The 20,891-nt window shown below is 40.6% G+C and overlaps 1 protein-coding gene across 1 annotated transcript in view; it reads left to right on the forward strand.

The window, feature by feature from the left end:
- Positions 1-20,891, forward strand: part of WNT2 (Wnt family member 2) — a 44,089-nt gene that overhangs the window by 14,863 nt on the left and 8,335 nt on the right. Inside the window, exon 4 of the mRNA XM_037837450.1 lies at positions 10,469-10,733. Coding sequence (XP_037693378.1) covers positions 10,469-10,733 — 265 coding nt within the window. The remainder of the gene's footprint in view (positions 1-10,468; positions 10,734-20,891) is intronic.

The raw sequence follows: 20,891 nt of genomic DNA on the forward strand, positions 1-20,891 counted from the left end.
GAACCCAATGAATGGAATATCCCAGTTTGGATATATTACATCCCCCAGAAAGGCCATGTTCTTTAATGCAGTCTTATGGGGACAAACTGATTAGTCTGTTGATTAGGGTGGAACCCCTGATTAAATTATTTCCATGGAAGTGTGAACCCCGCCTATTCAGGGTGGGTCTTGATTAGTTCACTGGACCAAAGACAGCTCCAGAGCCAGAGCAGACAGAAATGCTTGGAGATACATGGAGATGCAGCAGAAGGATGTTTGGAGATGATAAGCTAAGATATGAAGCCTAGAGTTTGCCCCAGAGAAGCTAAGAGAGGACTCCCAGATGCTTAGAGAGAAACATCCTGGGAGAAAAAAGCAAGGACACACAGGAGCTGAGAGGAGTGAAGACAGAAGCCCAGAGACATTTTGGAGAAAGCCATTTTGAAACACAATCTGGGAGCAAAGGACCAGCAGATGCCAGCCACGTGCCTTCCCAGCTGACAGAGGTGTTCTGGACACCATTGGCCATTCTTCAGTGAAGGTATCCTCTCGTTGATGCCTTACTTTGGACATTTTTATGGCCTTAGGACTGTGAATCTGTAACCAAATAAACCCCCTTTATTAAAGCTAATCCATTTCTGGTATTTTACATAATGGCAGCTCTAGCAAACCAACCCCCCTGGACCCCAGAATGACATGTTCTTTCCAAATGCAGAATACATTCATTCCATCATTATTGTACTCTGACAGTAACTTGGGGCAAGAAAGATATAAAATAGAATTTTAAAATAGATTTGTTCTAGCCTACATGGTGTTCCTTTCTCTGTAGCTTTTTTTTTTTCATTTTCTTTTTTTAACAGACTGTTGTGTCTGTGGTATAGATTGCTAATATTTAGAAGTTTCCTAAGTTCTGAAAATAGAAAATAGTCTCTGCAGATCAAAGACTTAAAATGCTGAAAATCAAAGATTTAAGGGTCAGGTCCAATAATCTGCTAAGTTAGGATTAGTGCTGCAGCAATTGTGAACCTACCAAAGATTTTTTTATTGATAAAACTTATGTGATAAGCTAAATATGATTCCTATGAGGCTAAATATCAAAGGAGTATTGCTGTCTTTAGAAATTGTCAAATTTATCTGTCTTTTTAAAAGCAATCATGTAAAATGAGCAAGTATTTATTGACAAGATGCCACAATAAAAATTAGATGCAACTAAGGCAAAGGATGAGGGGACAGGGATTCATTAAGATTTGTGCTGGCCAGTTTGGTGTCATAAAAGCTATGAGATCTGAGAGTATGAAAAGAGGAACACAAGAGAAGGCGAAAGGTGAATCTTGGCAGCAACCTGCATTAAGGATCAAAGAAGAAGTAGAACAAAAGTCCTAAAGGAAAGATTCAAGAAACAAAATAGAAACCAGGTTATATGTCAAGCCCTAAGCTTCTGGGTTAAGCTTTAGCATCACACACTAGAGAGAGACAGCAAGTCATTGTAATCGATTCTTTTATTGTTCTTATAAAAACAATACATGAGCATAATAACAAACTAACAGGTTGAACAGTGCAGAAGTATATATCATGAAATGGGAAGGCTTCCTCCTCTCACAATCCTTGTCTCCTTCTAGAACATTTCTAAATGCAAATGGACTCAAGGCTATGGTTGGAACTTGTTCTATTTCACCTCTTCCTCCCCAAACCCCATGAACACAATAGCAACGGAATAAAAATTGTTTAAATCAACAAGAAGGAGAATGGCCTGAGAAATGAGAGAGCTCAACAAATTTCTGGAAGGTGGAAATCAAATGAAGAAATCCTAACTGATAAAGAATCCCTTAAGAGAAGGACCCAGGCATAAAGGCCCTGTTTCTTCCTCTAAACTCACCAGTTGGGCAAGTCACTTCTCCTCCCCTGGGGAGTATTGAGTAAGGGGGTGGAGAGAGCCAGGAGTGTTACTCTAATGGAATTTCTTCCTCAAGAAGCCAGGGAAAAGTATTGAAAAATATGAAACAAAATATAAAAAACATAGAGGATCAGATCAGAAGGTTCAGCAACTGACTAGACAGAATGCCATAAAGAAAGAAAGTAGAAGGGAGGAAAATCGTAAGAGAATATCTCAGTGCTGAAGGACATGAGTCTCCAGTTTGGAAGAGCCTGCTGAATACTGAGCAGAATTAATGAAAATAAAATCCTTAATATATTATTCATTGTGATATTTCAGGACACCCAGGATAAGGAAGAAATCTTAGACGCATTCACGGAGGACAAAAATACAAAATGAAAACAAAAATGAATCATTTACCAATGAATCAGCCAGACATCAGACTTCTCATCAGCAAAACTAGAGACCAAAATCCTGTAGTGCAATACCTTCAAGGTTTTGAGGGAAAAATGTTTTCAACTCAGAATTCTATACCCTGCCAAATTATTAATCAAGTATGAGGGCTGAATAAAGACATCTTAGACGTGAAAGAATTCAGGAAATGCATATGCCATGTACCTTGGAGTTACTTTTTTTATTGTTTTTTACATTATTAAATGTGCTGCAGCAAAAGGAAGGAATAAACCCAAAAAGAGAAAACATGGCATCTAGAAGAGCAGTGGAACCAATCTAGGAGGGCATGATGTTAGAGCTCAGCTGAGTAGCCAGTCCAGTTGAAGTAGGAGGACTAAAAGCAGAATTCATTAGAAGTGATGCCTCTCCAATTGTGCTTTGCAGACTGGGAGGGAGTGAGGAGAGCAAATGGGATAGGAAGGATACCACAGGGGGCTATGGCTTTTCACTGTGATCTTTTCTGAACTATTTGGTTTTTTAATCACTTGCACCTATTTCTTTAATTAAAAATTTGAGAGTAATAACTGGAAACAAAAAGCACCAGCCTATCTGGCAGCCTCTTGGATATCCTTATGTCCTCTACCGTGGTTACTCATTCTTTTATCATCCAAATAAAATCTTTCCAGCCCCTCCATTAGGGACCATGCATGGGAAGCACACCACCTCTTCACCCAGCACCTCCAGAGATCCCTAGGGCAGTGTCCCTTCTGAGCCAGGACTCACCTGTGGACTGTTCCTCTGCTGTAGTCCTCCTGGCATTCCCCTCAACACCTGGATTTTACCCCTCTGCCATCTTACATTTCCCTCCAGACTGGCATTACCACAAAATTCTTGCATGTGGCAAATTTTTCTTGGAAGTTAGGATGTCTTAGAGGCATAGGGTAGGAAACAACTTCTAATTCAATAATAAGATATCCCTTTCCTAGAAATGCAGTGCCATCCCATGCCACTGGGAACTTCTCACTGGCCCCACTCTTACACAGATCCTCAGTTCCCCTCCGTGTTTCTGGGTTTTGTTTTGTTTTGTTTTCCCTTCTCCCCTGCATTCTTGAATTTAGAGCACAATTCTCAACCCTGGCTGCATATTAGAGTCACCTGAGGGAAAAGAGGTACCACCAATGCCCAGGCCCAACCCCCACCCCAGATTTTGATTTACTTAGTCTAGAGAGGGACTGCCATCTGTGTGCTTGAAATGATCTCCAGGTGATTTTTATGTCTTGCCATGAATGAGAACCACTGTGCTATTCTCTCCAGTTGCCAGGGAACAATCCTCAAGTTCCTATTATTCTATTATGCAGAGTATTTTAACTCTTTTTGTTTTTCCCTCTCTTTCCAGATCAGGCAGCTCCTCAAACTGCAACCTGACTGTAAAATAACTTTTTTTCCCCTTCCTTCTCTGTGTATACATACATATACAAGCCTTTCAAAAGTAAATCATATATATTGTTGGGTGTTTTGGTTTTTTCATTTGGTTTCTTTTCATGCCTGAGAGACTAATCTACCTCATTATTTAAAGACCACATAATATTCCATTATGCATATACCAAAATGTGCTGAACCATTTTCCTATTGATGTCATTTGAGTTATTTCTCATAGTTTGCTGTTGCTAATAATGCTGTAGTGAACATCCGTGTGGGTGTGTATCCTTCAAAGCTTGTGCAAATATTTCCAGAGTAAAACTATCCCAGCATAGAATCAAAGCATACATACATTTTGAGTTTTGACATGTATTCCAGTTAAATAGTGTATCAATTTATGCTCCCACCAACAGTTTGTAAAAGCATCTCTTGCTCCATACTGTTACCAACACCAAATATTATCAGTGTTTCTATTTGCTAATCTCCTATGCAAAAAAATGTTTCTTTCAGGTTGAATTTTTCTGATGATTAGTGAAGTGGTACATCCTTTTTTCTCTTTGTTAGTTCTAATATTTCTTGTCTTCTGCGAAATGCCTGTTTAATAGCTTTTTGATGACTGGAAGATACAATGCAATCTCTCCTATTTCTTTCTCTACCACCCCCCACACACACATTAACAGATCTGTAATATTAACTAATCAGTCATGATTATTCAGAAGAACAAAGAAGATGCATAATTAAAAATTAAAATTATAATATGCCCTCTCGACCACGCCCCCGAGGTGCGGCCGTCGGCCCCGCGGCCCCGCGCTTCCGCTTCCGGCGGCGTCGGGGCCCGTGCACGGCGTAGCTGTGGCGGTGGACTGCGACCCGCGGACACGCGACGTGGAGGAGGTCACCTAGAAGCTCGTTTTTCCCAAAGAGTTTGAAACCGCTGAGCTACTTCTCAATTAAGAAATTCATATGCTCCTGGAGCACTGAAAGCAGCAGAATGCGAGCTCAGAGGATGAACAGGGACTCTCAGAGGTCTTCGTGAAGACCTTAAAACTACACGGCCCGTTTCGGCAGGTTCAGAAACAGAGCGACCATTGCCAGGTAGCTTGTTTCTCCAGAAAAAGCTTCGTAAGTTTGAGTTGGCCTCTTTGGCCAGCCTTTGCCCAGAGACTGCTGAGGAGTCCAAGGCTCTGATCCCAAGCCTGGAGGGACGGTTTGAAGATGAGGGGCTGCAACAGATTTTTGATGATATCATAACTTTCAGTATTAATCTCCAAGCCTCACTGCCCTCACAGCAGCTTGGGGGCTGACATTCCCAGCCCTGGGGCTGGGACAGAAACTCTATTCCAGAGAACACACGGGCTTCCTATGGTTAGAACGACACAGCTTGGTGGTGGTTTTGTTGCCATCTCAAACTGGACTCTTGGACCCAGATGAGTATGTAATCTTGAAGGGACCTTGCTGTGGCCGTCTGTGGCTTCCTGAGCATGCTACATCTTCTCCCGCCTCTGAGAAGTCTGAGATGGGACAATTTGAGTATAAGCTACAGTACTGACCACCTCACACCATGGTATTTGGCCACTGGGTTATTTTTGTGTTTCCTGTTTTAACTTCAGTGTGTTTATAGTTTTGAAACCAGGCTAGAACATGAAACAGGTTGGGGGAAAAGAACATTCTTACCTAGATGCAAAAGGAAAAATTAAACCAGACCAGCTTATGGTTTGAAATTCTTAAAGATAGGATGACTGATAGTGACTGTGAGAGCACTTCGGCGCAATCAGAGACGGAGAAAGAGCTCACATGGGAAGCAATTCTACCTGAAGACAACAGTGTGGCTTCTTGGGGGGGCCATAGCCTTGAGGTAGGCAGGTGCTTTGCCTTTCTCTTGGACTGACAAAATGTAAATTTGGAGTAAGTGGTCCCGAAGCACTCATTTTCTTACCCCAAATTAAGATTTTTCTCTTAGAGGCCAGACTTTGTAGGTCTGACCACTTTGATGTCTCTTCCTCTTGAAGGCATCCAGTACAAACTCTGGGACTGCTGATTAGCAACAATTGTTCTTTGATGGGGAAGAGAGCGTCTGTCCTATCCTGAGCCATCACAGGTGAAGGAACGTGCTCCGAGGATGGTTGGGGGCAACAGTGAGAGCTATACATTCTAGCTTTGGTTCTTCTGGAGGGAAATAGGCCTGTTTTCCCTGTTTTCCTCACAATTTGGGGGTTTTTCTTTGAAACGCTTGCCAGCTGGATATGAATTCACTATCAAAGGAGAAGGCTGGGGAAAGAACACAGCTGGCTTTAAAAGTCACTGAGAGTTTTGTGTCAGTTGCTGGTTAAGGGAAGAGTAACATACTCTTATTTTCAAAGTTCTTGCTCTTTGGAAATAACATGGTTTCTGAGTTACCAATATTCTTCATCGGTGTAATTATCTTTTTTCCCTTGAGCAGCTTCACTTCTTGGAGCCTCAGTGTTCTTGGATGTAAGATGTGGGTAATTATGGTACCTAGAATCTACCTACCCCATGGATTTTCTGAGAAGATTTAATGAAAAAATTATTATAAATATAGTCTAGTGGTGTCTGACACATAGTATGCCTTCAGTTATAGTTAGCCATTATTATTAACTCCATGAGATGAACAAGTATATATAGATGGTAAGTCACCTTGCTTCTCTAGATAGAAATTACTGCAAGAATTTGGTAGTGTGGCAGCTGAAACTGATAACAGACTATGAAAAGAGACCAAGTCTCCACAATTACTTTTTTTCCAGTTTAGAGTGTCCTTGAAGAAGTGCTAAGAATTATTAACTGTATTAAATCTTGACCTTTGGGTACATGCCTTCTTCTTCCAACCATCTTTTTTAACTTGTAATAACAAACAACTTAAAATATCCCATTTTAACCACACACACAAAAATTATTAGATGATTTTTATTAGGCTTTCTAATGTGTTTTTGGAAAGAGCACTCATCTAAGAGTAAGGATGTCTGCTTCACATCCTGATTCTGCCTCTTTCTAGCTGTGTGACTGTTTTACCTTTTCTGACCTCAGGTTTTCTTAACTGCAGAATGGGAATAATAACCTACTTTGGCTAATTGTGATAATTATATAAGAGAATGTGTGTAAACACCTGGCATGGAGCTTGGCACATAGTTAAGTAGCTGTTGGGAATAATAACCTACTTTTGGCTAGTTGTGATACTATATAAGATAATGTGTTTAAAGCATCTGACATGGAGCCTCAATAAATAGCTGTTATTGTTACTGTTTTATTACAACATTTGCATGTTGTAATTGTTTAAACTAGGAATTCTCATTGTAAGTTTTTCTGTCCCATTCCTTCCTCTTACCTCCACTGCTCTCTAAAATAGGCCACCTAGGTTTGGATCCCCTTCCTGCTGCCTTTCTGATTGAACAGGCTCTGCAGTCCTCAAGTTTAAGTGTCTGAATTTCAAGTCTGAAAACCCAGCAAATAGAAGAGGTGAAGGTAGTGCAAAACTGTGATTGAGCACCAAACGGGCTGTGTGTTAATAGTAAGATTTGGAGATGTGAGCAAAGCCAGTGCCAGAAAAGGTGCTCCCCTTCCCCCAAGCTTAATCCACAATCAAGAGCTGACCTTGGTGCCAGCTGAGATACTTTCGATTACAAGTAACAGACCCCGGAGTCATGAAATAACAAGGCAAATTTACCATCTTGGATGACAAGAAGTCTTGAGATAGGACAGGTCCAAGATGGGTTCATTCAACAGCTTAACAACATCCTCCAGATCCCAGTTCTTCCCGTCTTTCAAGACAGCCACCTGCAGCTTCTTGCTTGTCCTGCATTGGCTGCCCTTGTGATCCCAGTGATCCCAGGAGGCTGCCACAGAAAACAATATCCAGAGACAAAGAAGTTTTTCCTCATGGGTTTCTTTTAAAGAGTGGAAAAACCTTTCTCTTAAGTCTCCCAACAGATTGCTCCTAATATATTGGCCTAACTTGCATCATCACATGCCTATGCCAAGAAAAAACAAAACAAAAAAAACCTCAGTAACAGGATAATGAGATTGCTGTTACTGATTTAGACCACTTTGGAGTTAGAGAGAGGCCCAGACACCTCTGAAGCATGTGAACTTAATACCAATACCTGAACTAAAGCATTAGTAAGGAAGAGGGGGAAGCAGTGGTTGCACATATGCTCGATAGTATCACTCACTACTAAGTTTATTTATAAGGTGCAGTTTAAGACCCCATTTTAAATTAATCTGCAGATCCTTAAATTAATCATATAAAAATACCAGTTTTGAAGTTTGCAACCTGGGAACTTAACCATTACAAAGGGAGGACAGTAGTATTTCCTCTTACTTTTTAAGCTAGGTGCAGACGTTCACACTTATGAGTGAATGGCCTAGTTTTAAAAGGAATAAGCTTTGAAGAATGAACATTTGTGATCAATTCCTGATAGCTTGGTATGGAATGAGATTGAAATAGGGAAAGCTGCTGACCCGGGTGTGCCACATAGGACGGAGTGGGGGAGCCAAGATGCACTCCTACGATTGCGTCTGTGGAAGGATGCCTTCTTCTCAGTAGTAGCTTGAGGGAGCAGAAGCCTTCAGTCAATAGCATCCAAAGAGCCTTATCTCAAACACCTGAAATGAAAAGATGGGGTGGGAGGTAGGGTGTAATTCCAGAAAGGTTAATTCTGACATTCTTTAAAGATGCCCAGATCCCTGTAACTTGTAGGACAGACTAATGAGTTTCTTTCTGCCTCCTTCTCTGTCCTTGCCCTCCAAAGCTGGCATGTGCTGAGTGGAACAGATTTCAAATGTAACAGGTGCATGGTCAGCTAGGAGGGGCAAACTGAGAAACAACAACCAGTTTCCAAGGCCTACCCTCATGAGAGAGGGAGTGAATTCATATTTCCCAGCAACCTTAGGGCCACTGCAATATCTTGGCTATAGTTTTTCCTTCAGCTGTAGGATGCTTTTGACACATTTCTAGGCTTATGAGTGAATTGGGACTGACTTTCTGGAATGAAGAACATCTCTGTACACCTGGTTCCACTATAGGCTTAGTCAGAAGCTGAGTCTATGGAAGAAGCAAAAGTCAGTTTGTGCACTAGAGCAAAGTTACCTGGGTGAGACCAGTGGGGAGAGGCAGCCTACAATATTGGATTGTGTGTGGGTGTATGTGTGGGTGATGGGGGCAGTGAGCATAGGTGCTGCTGGGTGTTTCACCAGGGCTGCATGCTAGAGCCACCCACCACATCTCAGGCCCACACCCAGACCAATTATATCAGAATTTCAGGGAGTGGGCAGAGCAAGGTTGAAGCTGCCACCTCCAAGTTCTTAAAAATAGTCATCTCAACTCATTACTGTAAGAATTTTGTTCAAGAAGTTACCGCTATGGAAAATGCCCCCCTCTGCCTATACCTCCTACCCCAGATATGTTGTGTCTTGAGGACAGAAATTAGAGGATGGGGGCCCTCAGCAGGCAGCTTTCTCCTGCTGAGCTGAGGACCAAAGCCAGAGTCTTGGTGAGATCTCAAAGGCTGGTCCCTGCACCAGCCCTTCTTTGCATCATGCTGCTTTGGGTGTCTGATGGGGGAGCCCGTAAGTGTTAGTCATGATATCCCATGAGCAATAAAAAGCTCTTTAAGTATTATAAGAATTTGAAAAACTGATTAACTGAACAAGATCTTGGTGCTAACTGTTGAGGGACAAAAATGGTCATTAAAGTAGTGAATCATAAAAAGGGAACAAGAGGTTTTTAATCAGAAAATGTGCTTTTAAAAATATTTGGAAGAAATCCATTTATTTGCACATACTTTTGAGTAGGAAAGACATGAGAGTCTGGGTTTGCATTCTGGCCATTCCACATCGTTGTACCCACTTTCCCCTGCCCTGCAATCCCTCGTCTGTAAAGTGGGACGAACAGTAGTTCAGGATTGTTTTCAGGACCATGAGCACAAGTAAGTCTCTTCGCTTCAGCAAGACAAGGAGAAATGGGCCAGAGCCTGAAGAGATGTCTCTGTATTAAGAGCTCACTGAGATAGGCTAGTCCCGGTTTTCCTTCATTTCTCCCTAAGAAAGAACAGAGCATGCTAAGTCCTGTCATCTAACCTTAATATCTGGGCCAGACTTGAGTGATAATTTCTTTAATTTGATGTCCGTTTCACAGTCACCAACTGACTTTCTAGTGCAACCTGGTTCTGTCCTTTACTGGCTGTGTGAATTTGAGCAAGTGCCTTAACCTAAGTCTTGTTCCTCTATCATATGCAAAATAAATATGGTAGCATAGAGGTCATAGAAGTGTTGTGAAGATTAAGGTCATTGAGATAGAGTATATAAAGTGCTAGTCCAATGCCTGGAACATAGCATTCCATTTATGGTGACAATTATTATTATTGGTTTTTTGAAAGATATGGGCTTAGCAATTACTTTGTTAATCTAATTTGAGAACTGGTGTACATTTTTGATATAATGGAGCTGTATTTATTCAGAAAATACCCTCTAATTCATTCCCTCACTCTTCAAATTGGCCCTGTACATTATTAAATTCAAGTTAATGAGGTTTATATCATACTAATAGCCAAATAAGGTTTGGGATTAGGCAGTATGCTGCCACTCTCTACCCACCACCCCTCCACCTACTCAGGTAAGCTCAGCAGGGCTGAAAGTGACCAGCAAGTGAACCTTTAACATTTCTCAGTCATAAGCCCCTGGATCCAGTGTTGCCGGGGTCACTTGCTGATTGCTCAGAGGTGAGGAAAGTTGTAGCATATGTTACTTGCATTAGTTCACCTCCACTGAACATATCCCTGGTCCTCCCGGTAGGCTGTAAAGCGGTTCTTGAAACAAGAGTGCAAGTGTCATGGAGTGAGCGGCTCCTGTACTCTGAGGACATGCTGGCTGGCCATGGCCGACTTCAGGAAAACGGGTGATCATCTTTGGAGGAAGTACAATGGTGCCATCCAGATCGTCATGAACCAGGATGGCACTGGTTTCACTGTGGCTAACAAGAAATTTAAGAAGCCAACGAAAAATGACCTCGTGTATTTTGAGAATTCTCCAGACTACTGTATCAGAGACCGAGATTCAGGTAAGTTCAAAATGCTTTATTTGCAACACTTAGTTCTTTAAACAACCAGTACTTCACAATTAAAATGAAGATCTGTAGTTCTATAAATGCAGCCTGCTGCCTTCAGGTTTAAAGCTCATGTTTCTTAAAATTATACTTAAAAGTGCACAGAGAGCTCTCTTAAGCAACTGGAGATGCTGGTTAATAACATACAGATTCTGGAGAAGTAGGAATCCAACAAGAATATGCATGCAAAAAGTCAAAATATGCAGATTAGCAAAATTCTTCAACTTGGACAGAATTCTTAAGTCTGGACAAACATATACTTTGTGTAACAACTTAGCATCTTTCACGTGATCCTGAAGTTCAGAGGAGAATAGTTTTGCAATGTATCTGTATCTTCACATCTTCACTACCTTACAAATTCCAAATTCCACCTTGATGATTATAAAAGAAGGTCCCAGGGTATGCTGGTTTGAATCTTTTATGTACCCCATAAAAAGACTATGTTCTTTTAATCCACTCTTGTGGTGGCAGATCTATTGTGGGTAGGATCTTTTCATTAGGTTGTTTCCATGGGGATGTGACTCACCTAATTGTGGGTGGGACCTTTTGATTAGATTATTTCCATAGAGATGTGACCCTCCCCATTCAAGGTGGGTCTTAAATTACTGGTGTCCTCTATTAGAGGATAAAAGGCAGAGACATTTTGAAAAGAGCTCAGAGCCAACACGTACTGAGATGCTTAGAGAGAAAATGCCCAGAGACATTTTGGAGATAGCTGTTGAAACCAGAAACAGGAGAGAAGCTAAGGGATGAAGTCCAGAGTTTGCCCTAGAGAAGCTAAGAGAGGACCCCCAGATGCTTATAGACAAAAACACCCTGGGAGAAACAAGCAGAAGAACCTGGAGAAGCTAAGACAGAAGCCCAAAGATGTTTTGGAGAAAACCATTTTTGAAACTGGAGCCTGGGAAAGAAGGACCAGTGGACATTGCCATGTGCCTGCCTTTGTGACAGGAACCCCAGATATCATTAACCTTTCTTCAGTGAAGGTATCCTCTTGTTGATGCCTTAGTTTGGACACTTTTATGGCCTTAGAAATGTAAATTTGTAACCTAATAATCTCTCTTTATAAAAGCCAATCTATTTCTGGTACTTTGCATTTTGGCAGCTTTAGCAAACCAGAAAACAGGACTTTAAACTGAGCCTGTTCTGAAATCTGCCATTCTTCACATACCCTTGTCTTTTTCAGTATTCTCAGGAGTTGCCAAATAGTAGGAAGCAAGAATTGATCCACACTTGTCTGACTGTAGGTAGGCAGTGTGTGAGGACTGTGTAAGAGGTACTTCATTGATTAAGGTCACACCCTTCCCTTCCCTAGACGGGGCCTTCCCCATCTTGGACATTCTCAGAGAGCAACTCCATCAGCCTCAGCACACACCTGGTCCCACCTGTCGGGTTTTATGCAATGAGTTATTGTCTACCTCTCAACCCTCATGAGCAACATTGAACTCCAGGCGAAGCACATTCTTTGCAAAGACTCTGGAGCAAAATAAGAAAGAATACAAATCTAAGTCCAAAGGTGGTGATTGGGAGCCCATAGGCCACTTTGGCTCAAGTCAACCCTTCAGACTAGGTAAAAAGCAAGGGAATTCATTATCAAGAAAAACATTCTCTGAGTTAAGTTCTAAGTTTATTTTCCCAAATTAATGGCAAAGAAACCAGTAAAACAGTGAAGGTGGCCTCCACTTCTTAATATTAGATTAACTAATAGGCACAATTACTAGAGAATGTCACAAGAAGTCCAAAGCCTCTCTTCTGCCCCTGAGTTAATGAATTTCCTTTATGGTATGATGAGCTAGTCTTTGCAGCAGCAGAGCAGGTTGGTACATGCAGGCTGTGGATTAATGACTATAGAGCAAAAGGATGGAGGGTCTGAAGGACCAGATCCTGTTGCATTCGTGAAACACTTTGGGATCTTTGACAAGTAATCTGACCTGTGAGGCCGGTTTTCAGCCATATCATCATAAAACTTGAGCTTTGATACAGGATTGTCTTGGAGGTCTGGCTCCCCTTGTGCCATTACCAGCTGTTTAATATCTGCTTCCTCAAACAGAACATGAGGATGATGATATCTTGATCATCTTAGCTACTGTATACTTATCACTGTGCTAAGGTCATTGCACACATGGTATTATTTAATCTTAGTTAACCGTTAGAGTGGCCCTATGACATCAGTGCACTGGAACTTGTTACTTAAAAAAGGATAAGATCAATACCAACCAATAGCCAAATTCATATCTTTTTTTTTTTTTTCTGAAGCCAAGATATCCTCATCCCCATTATACACTAGGAGAAGTAAGTGACTTGCTTAATATCTCCTTTCTAGGAGGGGGTAGAGCTCAGGCCATCTGATCCCATGGTCTGTCCTCTTGACCCTACTATCTCCAAGAACTTGTGTTTTAGTTTCCTAGTCTGCTCAAGCAAATACCATGAAATGGCTTGTGTGTAAACAGTGGGAATGTATTCGCTCACAGTTAGAGGCTGGGAAAAAGTCCAAATCAAGGTATCATCAAGGCAGTGCTTTCTCCCCAAAGACTGTGGCTTTCAGGGGTTGGCTGCCAGCAATCCTTGGTCCTTAGTTCCTCGTCGCTTGGCAGTGCACATGGCAGCCTCTCCTGACCTCTCAGTTCTCTTCTGGGTTCTGTTGAATTTAAGCCTCTGGCTGCTCCCTCTAGCTTTCTCTTTCTCTGTCTGAATTTCATCCCACTTATAATGGACTTCAATATTAGGATTAAGATCCATCCTGATTGGGCTGGGCCACACCTTAACTGAAGTAGCCTCATCAAAAGGTCCTACTTAACAATGGGTTCACACCCACAGGAATGGATTAGATTTAAGAACACGTTTTTCTGGGGTACATATAGCTTCAAACCACCACAATGTATATGTGAAAAGGCCTTGTGAAGCAAAAACCATGTTTCAAATATAAGAGAACCTGCTCTCCAGGATATCTTTTCTGGTTCTTCAGATTGAAGCAGTTTCCACAGTGAAGATTATTCCTGATGAACATTTAACTGCCTTATGGATACTCAACATAATAAAGACTTTCCTTTCTCTTCCCCACAGGAGGGGACAGTTTCTGAATCTAATCCCTGCTGCCTCTTCAGGTTACTAAATTGTTCTTGCACACTTTGCTTTTTCCACTCCGTTAAATCAAAATTCTGTTTCTTTATCCTAAAATAGCAAATACATCTGCAGTACCTACCATGTGCCAGGATATGATCTAAATTATCTCATTGATTCTCACAATAAAGTCTCTGAGGTGGGTATTTTGTAATCCCATTTTCTGGAAGAGGAAACTGAGGTTCCAGGAGGTTAAGGATTTAACAGGTTTAGCCCCTGGACTCATGTTTGGTAGAGGCCGAGCAAGGTCTTAAACTTGAGTCTGTCTTTTTCTGGTGCCACTTTACTCTGCCTACAGATGCACCAGCAATGAGGCCCACAGTTGCAGGGGTCGACTTTCTGAGGGAAGTCATATAATTTATTCACTTTCTTAATTTATTTCTGTTCTATCTTAGCCACATTTTGACTTACCTGACTTCAAAACAAATGTGAATTTGGTCTTGATTGGTGTTGATCAACCAGGAGCCACCCTGTTCTTCTTATTTTCTTAAGTAATCAGTTCCAACATATTGAGTCAGATTTCCATGTATCCCTAGGTTATTTGTAAATTATCTGAACTATACTTAATAAATGCCCTTTTTAGTTGATCCTAAGAAAATGCCAAAGTTGTCCATGCAAACCTTGCAGTATTTCTTTTTAATTCTGTTGACCATCAAATGATTATTTCAGTGAAAATATTCAGGGTGTTTGATATCATGTAGGCAAAAGTCTCGATTGTTGACAGAGTAATTTTTTCCTGTTGTTCATATTTGGAGTGACATACAAGTAGCCACATGTCTCTGAGAGAGCCTGCTTCAACTCTTCCAGCTCACCAGGGCCTCACTCTTGACTGCATTATCTATGCCTTCTAAAGATGAGGATTTATCCTGGCAATTTTCTAGGAGAAATCTTTGAAATAGTCACTCTAATGAGTAAGTCAAGACAACTGTAGCAGTTTGCTGGTACAGAATCATACTGAAATAGCCTCTAAACTCTGTTTGTGGAAGCAGGGAGATGTGACAGAGAGAATCTGAGACCCTGGAGAAGAGAAGCTTCCTGCCTTTAACTCATGGTGGGACTCTGAACCCTTCCCTCTCTGCTCCCTTGTTGTGAAATGAAGGTGTTGGGTCAACACTAACATCCTGTCAGTTTATTTTAAAGAACTGTCCAGCATGCACATGTACCTGAACAAGTATATCACTGATGGACTCTTCCCCGCACTGGAATCATATTACATTTGAGAGGACATATTTTCTGGCAAATTGAACTTCCATGTGTCGGAAATGGGTTACCATCACAGGTATCCAGGCTCCAAAACAAGTCAAAAGACTGCCGAACAATTTAAATCAAATAATATATAATTTCTTTATGTTTTATTTTCTGTTTTAAAATTAACTTTCATTATATCTCATGCCATACAGTCTTCTTTGTTGGGGTCAGTTTGTTTCATTTTGTTTTGCTTTGTTTTTGTTTTTCATATCATACCTTTAATATTCAACTTACTGGGCATCTTCTACTTGCTTGCAATGGAAAAGCAGTGGTGGTAAGCTGGTTAAATATTGTCAAGTAATAGGCATTTGGAACTGACTGACTTCATTTTGCTAGTCAGTAAACCACTTCATGTTCACATTGACCGGTTATTTGATTAAGTGAGCTGAGTTATTTTGCCTCTTGGGTTTGTGTGAGTAGATAAAGTCTACAGGTTCAGTTGACTATTTCCCAAAATGAGGGCTCCATCAGAGATTTAGTGAATCAGAATCTTGAGGGGCAACACCCCTGGGATTCTGTATGCTTTTCAAACTTAAGCACATCAAAGTTTGAAAAATCAGTGGCTTAGGTAGTCCATGACTCTTGGTTCTTCCTATGTATTAGGTAAGAAGAAATCCAGGGAAATGTACTCTCTTTTGGAATACCTCATTCTTACAAAGGAAAAAAAGGTTCTTTATTTGAGGGGCTGTAGATAAATGTCATCCCCCAGAATTCCCCACTCTGGCTTGCCCTGGAAAAGAGGGTCATTCTGTTATATGTAAGCACTACATCTCCAGGAATTCTCTTTTACTGTGTGAATAATCACATTAAAATGATTTCAGCCATCAAAGCTTTCACTGGGATTTACTTGACAGAGATTGTCAAGTCAGCCCTCTAGTGAAATCCAGAAATGATGACACCAGGACTAGCAAATTTTGATGAGAAGGATCATAAAAGGGTCAGTCAAGACTGTGGGGTATTCCTGGGTTGATGACATTCCTAGCTGGGGAAGGGAGATGGTAACACTCCTTGAGTTTCTAAGATGCAGGCACTGTGCTACCTGCCTTTTGTTTGAATCTTCACAATTACCTACATTTTTAGAGGAGAAAAGTGAGGCTCTGTAAAGTTATGTAACTTGCCCAAGATGGCATGTCTTCTAAATAAAACAAAAAACACTAAACAAAATAAATAAAACAAAAATAAAGAAGGAAAGACAATCACTGTACCACTTAACCTGTTGAATTTTGGGTGGGTTGTATGTATGTATATGTGTGTGTGTATTAGGGGTGGGGGGCAAGTCTTGCATAATAAAGAGGCAGCATAAGAACATAGAAACTTAAGAGAATGAGGCACCCACAAAAGGGGGGCAAAGGTGATCAGAATCAACCCTCACCTACGGTTAGCTCAGGTTGCCTTGAAACCTTTTATAATTGCAAGCAATTCAAGTTTTCAGTAGTGTTGGTGTCTTTAATTGTTCCTAAGAAATGGTAGGTTCAGAAAACATTTAAGGAAGATATTATTATGGCAACAGCAAAAACAGCAACAACAAAACATTTTCCCCTAGTCTTCAGCCAAAGAAAGTGAGTGCTCTGATGTTCAACTATAAATACTCTCTCATACAACTCAGATGCGAAGAGCAAATACAACCACATGATGTTGTGCATGTGACATTTTGCAGGCCAAATTAAAGGCTATATCTTGTAAGCTGGACTTTCTGGGATGGGTATTCCAGTGGTTCTGTGGTTAATCTGCTCAGGCTATTGCCCCAGACATCTGTAAATCAAAGAAGCCCTTAAGTTAGAGATAGGCTCATCTTTCACTAAGGAATGCTGCTATCCTCTCTAGAGAATGCGTCTGCACCTAATCACAGGCCACTTTCACTGGTTATGATGTAAAAACCCTGACCTGGGCCAGAGGTCACTCCAGGGTCTTCTCTCCTCCTGTAGGAAACAAACAACCTTCCACCTTTTCTGCAGTCAAGTTCAAAACACAAATGGAGTTCAACAGTTGTTTAACATGTTACCTGCTGAAAGCCAGATACCTGGCTGGCAGCTGTAGGCTGTGAATGGTGTAAGCCCTCAGGTATCAAGTTTTTTTTCCACATAAATCATGTTCAGCAAAATGCATTCCTGTTCAGGACTCATGGAAACACAGACCCAATCATGGTTTGCAGAGACTAGTGATGTAGATATGCTGTGTGGAATGGCCAGGTTTCTAGAACATTGAGAACACTGGAATTGTGACCCACCAGCTACTTAAAAACACCAGGGCAACATGGCAGCAGTGGCTGGGCCTTGTTTGGATATTAAGATGCATAATTCTACCAGTTCATCGTAGGTCCCTTATTTTTTTGCTGATCAAATATTTATTTGGTCTCTTTTATGTGCCAGACACTAAATAAGGCCTGGAAATGCAAAGACGTAGAAGTCATGCCTTCATTCCTCCCCCTAGGACTCCTGTTCTTTGTAGGGGAGCCCAGCAGGAACTAGGCAATGGAACACAGTCCAGATGCTGGGGGATCCACGAGCCTGTGCAGGAAAGTGGTGATTCTTAGGTTTCAGTCCTTGCTCCATTGCTCTATTACAAGGTCTTCCCTTATATCTGTAATTTTGATGTAAAGAATGAGATATTGATCCCTTTCTGCTTTGAGAATTGTTGCATAAATTAATCAATTGATATCTGAAAGGTTCTAAAACAGACCAGAAGAGAAGTAGATGAAAAATCTACTGGTAAGGCCAAGTCACCATTTGCACAGGGAATTATTGACCATGTTGTTTAATTAGTATTAATTACTATCCAATGGACCCTCTTTTCAAATTTTTAGTTGCATATAATTTAACCTCTCTCTCCTTCCTAAAACACTTATATCCTGGCCCTCTGGGATACCACATTCTTCTGATTTTCCTCCTACCCCAATGGCTGATCTTTCTCAATTTCAGTTACTAGTGCCTATTTTTCTCTTTCTAACTTTTGAAGATCTTCAGTCTTTCTTCACTTTCTTCCTGGATGGTTTAACCACTTCTAAGGCTTTAAATGCTATCCTTATCCTCATCCTATACCCATATCCTCATCTGGTACCCAACTTCCAACTTCACAGCTCCACTCAGATTTCTCACATGTGCATCAATCTGCTTCTGTTCAACACTGACTTTTAATTCCTCCCAAACCTGTTTCCCCCAGTCTTCCCTCTCTTAGAAAATGGATCAACCATCCGCTCCATTGGTCAAGGCACAAACCTGCAAGTCATTTGTTACCATTCTTTCTCTCTCTCTCTTCCATGATCCAGTTGATCACCAGGTTCTCTTAAAATATATCATGGATCCATCTGCTTCTCCATCTTCACTGTCACTTCCTAGGTCCCTAAATATTCCCGTTTTGTTCATTCATAACACAGGCCACAATTTATAGTTATTTGTTTAAATATTTGTTTGTGATCTCTCTGCACCACTGAACTCTGATTCCATGGTGGCAGGAACTATATCTGTCTCATTCAACTTTGGATGCCAGCACTTACCATATAGATGTGTGTTGAATTGAATTCATCAGCAAGTTATAAACAACATGAAAGATGCTGATTTCTTAGATATGTTGATGGAACTTCATAGCTTAACAATAACTTGGTTTCTTTGGCAGGTAATTAGTAAGCATCTCTTCACTTATCACCAGTTACCTTATAACACACAATCTATGAAAATGCCCATTTGAGTTTAAGTGTTTATGGAATTTTTTCTCATATTCAAGTGTATTCATTGGCTGTTTTCATAGCTTGAGACACTGCTGGCCATTCCCTGGATGAGATAAAAAGTCTCAAGTAAACACAGTGGCAGACTTGTTCTACTGCTTTTAGCTGCCACCAAATGCTCAGCTCTTTTACTCCTTGGGGGAGGGAGGCTTTTACTTTTATTACCCAGTGGGTAGTTAATCTGATTTCATTGTTAGCATAAGCAAAAATATTTCATACATCCAATACTTTATATTGTAGGCATGATATATAAATCTACACAATCTTTCAGAATATATACATAGTAGAATTGCTATACATTTAGGATACACTAAAAAGTGCCTAATTTGATTTAATTGGCAGTAGCGATCAGAGTAAATTTGTGAAAATGCAAGAAACAGAAATTTTGAGGAAATGTTCCTTTTTTTGTTTCCAGTTATTCAACATAAGCTGAACTACTAACAACAAAGAATTTACCAAATAGATAAGCTTTTTTTTTGGAGGGGGGTGGATAGAAAAGATTCATTTCTAATTACCATATTAATGTACCACAAACCGAAGGGTGATATTAAAGTAAAATGATGTCTTTGCTTACTTCATTTAAGCGTTGCACTGGTGTGGGTAAATCTCTTCTTAAAAACTGTGCAAATTTCATGTTACTAGGGGAGGAGCCTAGGAAACTTTAGTACTAGCACTTATTACTGATTTTCTAGCTTACTTTTTTTTTTTACTGAGTACTGATTGGGTAGCTACAGACAAATTAACTTCTCTGAGTCTCATTCTCATAGACTGGGAAAATATGGGTGTTTCATCTAGTAATTTCTAAATTTCCTTTAGATCAGAAATTCTTTGATCAATAAGTGCATGAATTAATTATTAATTATTTTTAATCTAAGTTTACAATAACAGAACCTTAACTTTGATACCACAAACTCCCATGCCTTTTTAAATTTCGATCATTTAGAAATAAGCCACATCTCCTGTATATGTTTTCTGCATACCAAGCAATATAATTTGATTATAGACAAGGCTTTTAGTGAGTCTGCCCTCTCCAAAGTGCCTGATGACTGGGCAAGTGCCTCACTGGACAAGTGGGCTCTCACTTGACAAGGGGAAGACTGATCTTAATTTTTAAGAAATTGTTTTTAATTTAAAATTTAATAAATCCACAGATATGTAGTGAGTACCTGAGCACTATGCAGTATGTAGAGGAAAGGGTAAGACCAATCCCTGTTCTTGGGAGACAAGATGCTGACACAAAAAGTCATCAGACATTTTAAGGCAGCATATAAGCCCCTTTTGAGGCTTATGAGGGTGGTCAGTGGAGCTTGGAGCAGGCAGGGAGGGCTCCATGGAAGAGGCTAAAGTAGACCTAAATCCTGAAGGATAGGAAGACTTTTGACAGAAAGGAGTGCTAGGAAAGGCCAATGCAGATGAGAGTAACTCTTAGGAAGAAGTAGTCTATATGGAGCTGAAATGAGAAAGTCACTTCAGTGGGACAGTGAGGACTTGGTCCGGTGAGAGAGTACAGGTGGGGTGGGGGGTGGCGGTGGGAAATAAATTGTCTGTGTTAGCTAGTGCCAGACATGGAGAACCTTGAACAACTGACCCTAACAACTGTAATTCCATTATAGGATTTGCTAATTTAATTGGACATTCTTTCCTATGCCAGTCAGACTTTCTCAAATTATTATGAACATGGTGAATACAATCTTCTGAGAAAAATGAGGATATTGTCTTTCTAAATAGCTTTAGCTTTGCAAACCTTAATGTAAGGAAAGGGTAAGCCTTGCAAGTAGATGAAAATGTGGTCTCTAACATTTGCTCTTTAACATTCTTTTGTTCCTCAATAAATCTGTGTCATTAATGACAATGTGTAAGTCAAGCGGAGGAGAAACAGCCTATTGGATGACGGACTTAAGTGAATCTTGCTTTCTGCCCTAATGGTCAACATATGGGCCTCTGTCAGCCTGGAGTGGCAGGAATTTGCAAAGACACAGGCCTATCCACAGAGACAGAGAGAAAGTGAGAGAGAGAGAGCGCCC

The sequence above is a fragment of the Choloepus didactylus genome, chromosome 5, assembly GCF_015220235.1.
Source record: "Choloepus didactylus isolate mChoDid1 chromosome 5, mChoDid1.pri, whole genome shotgun sequence".
Taxonomy (NCBI): Eukaryota; Metazoa; Chordata; class Mammalia; order Pilosa; family Megalonychidae; genus Choloepus; species Choloepus didactylus.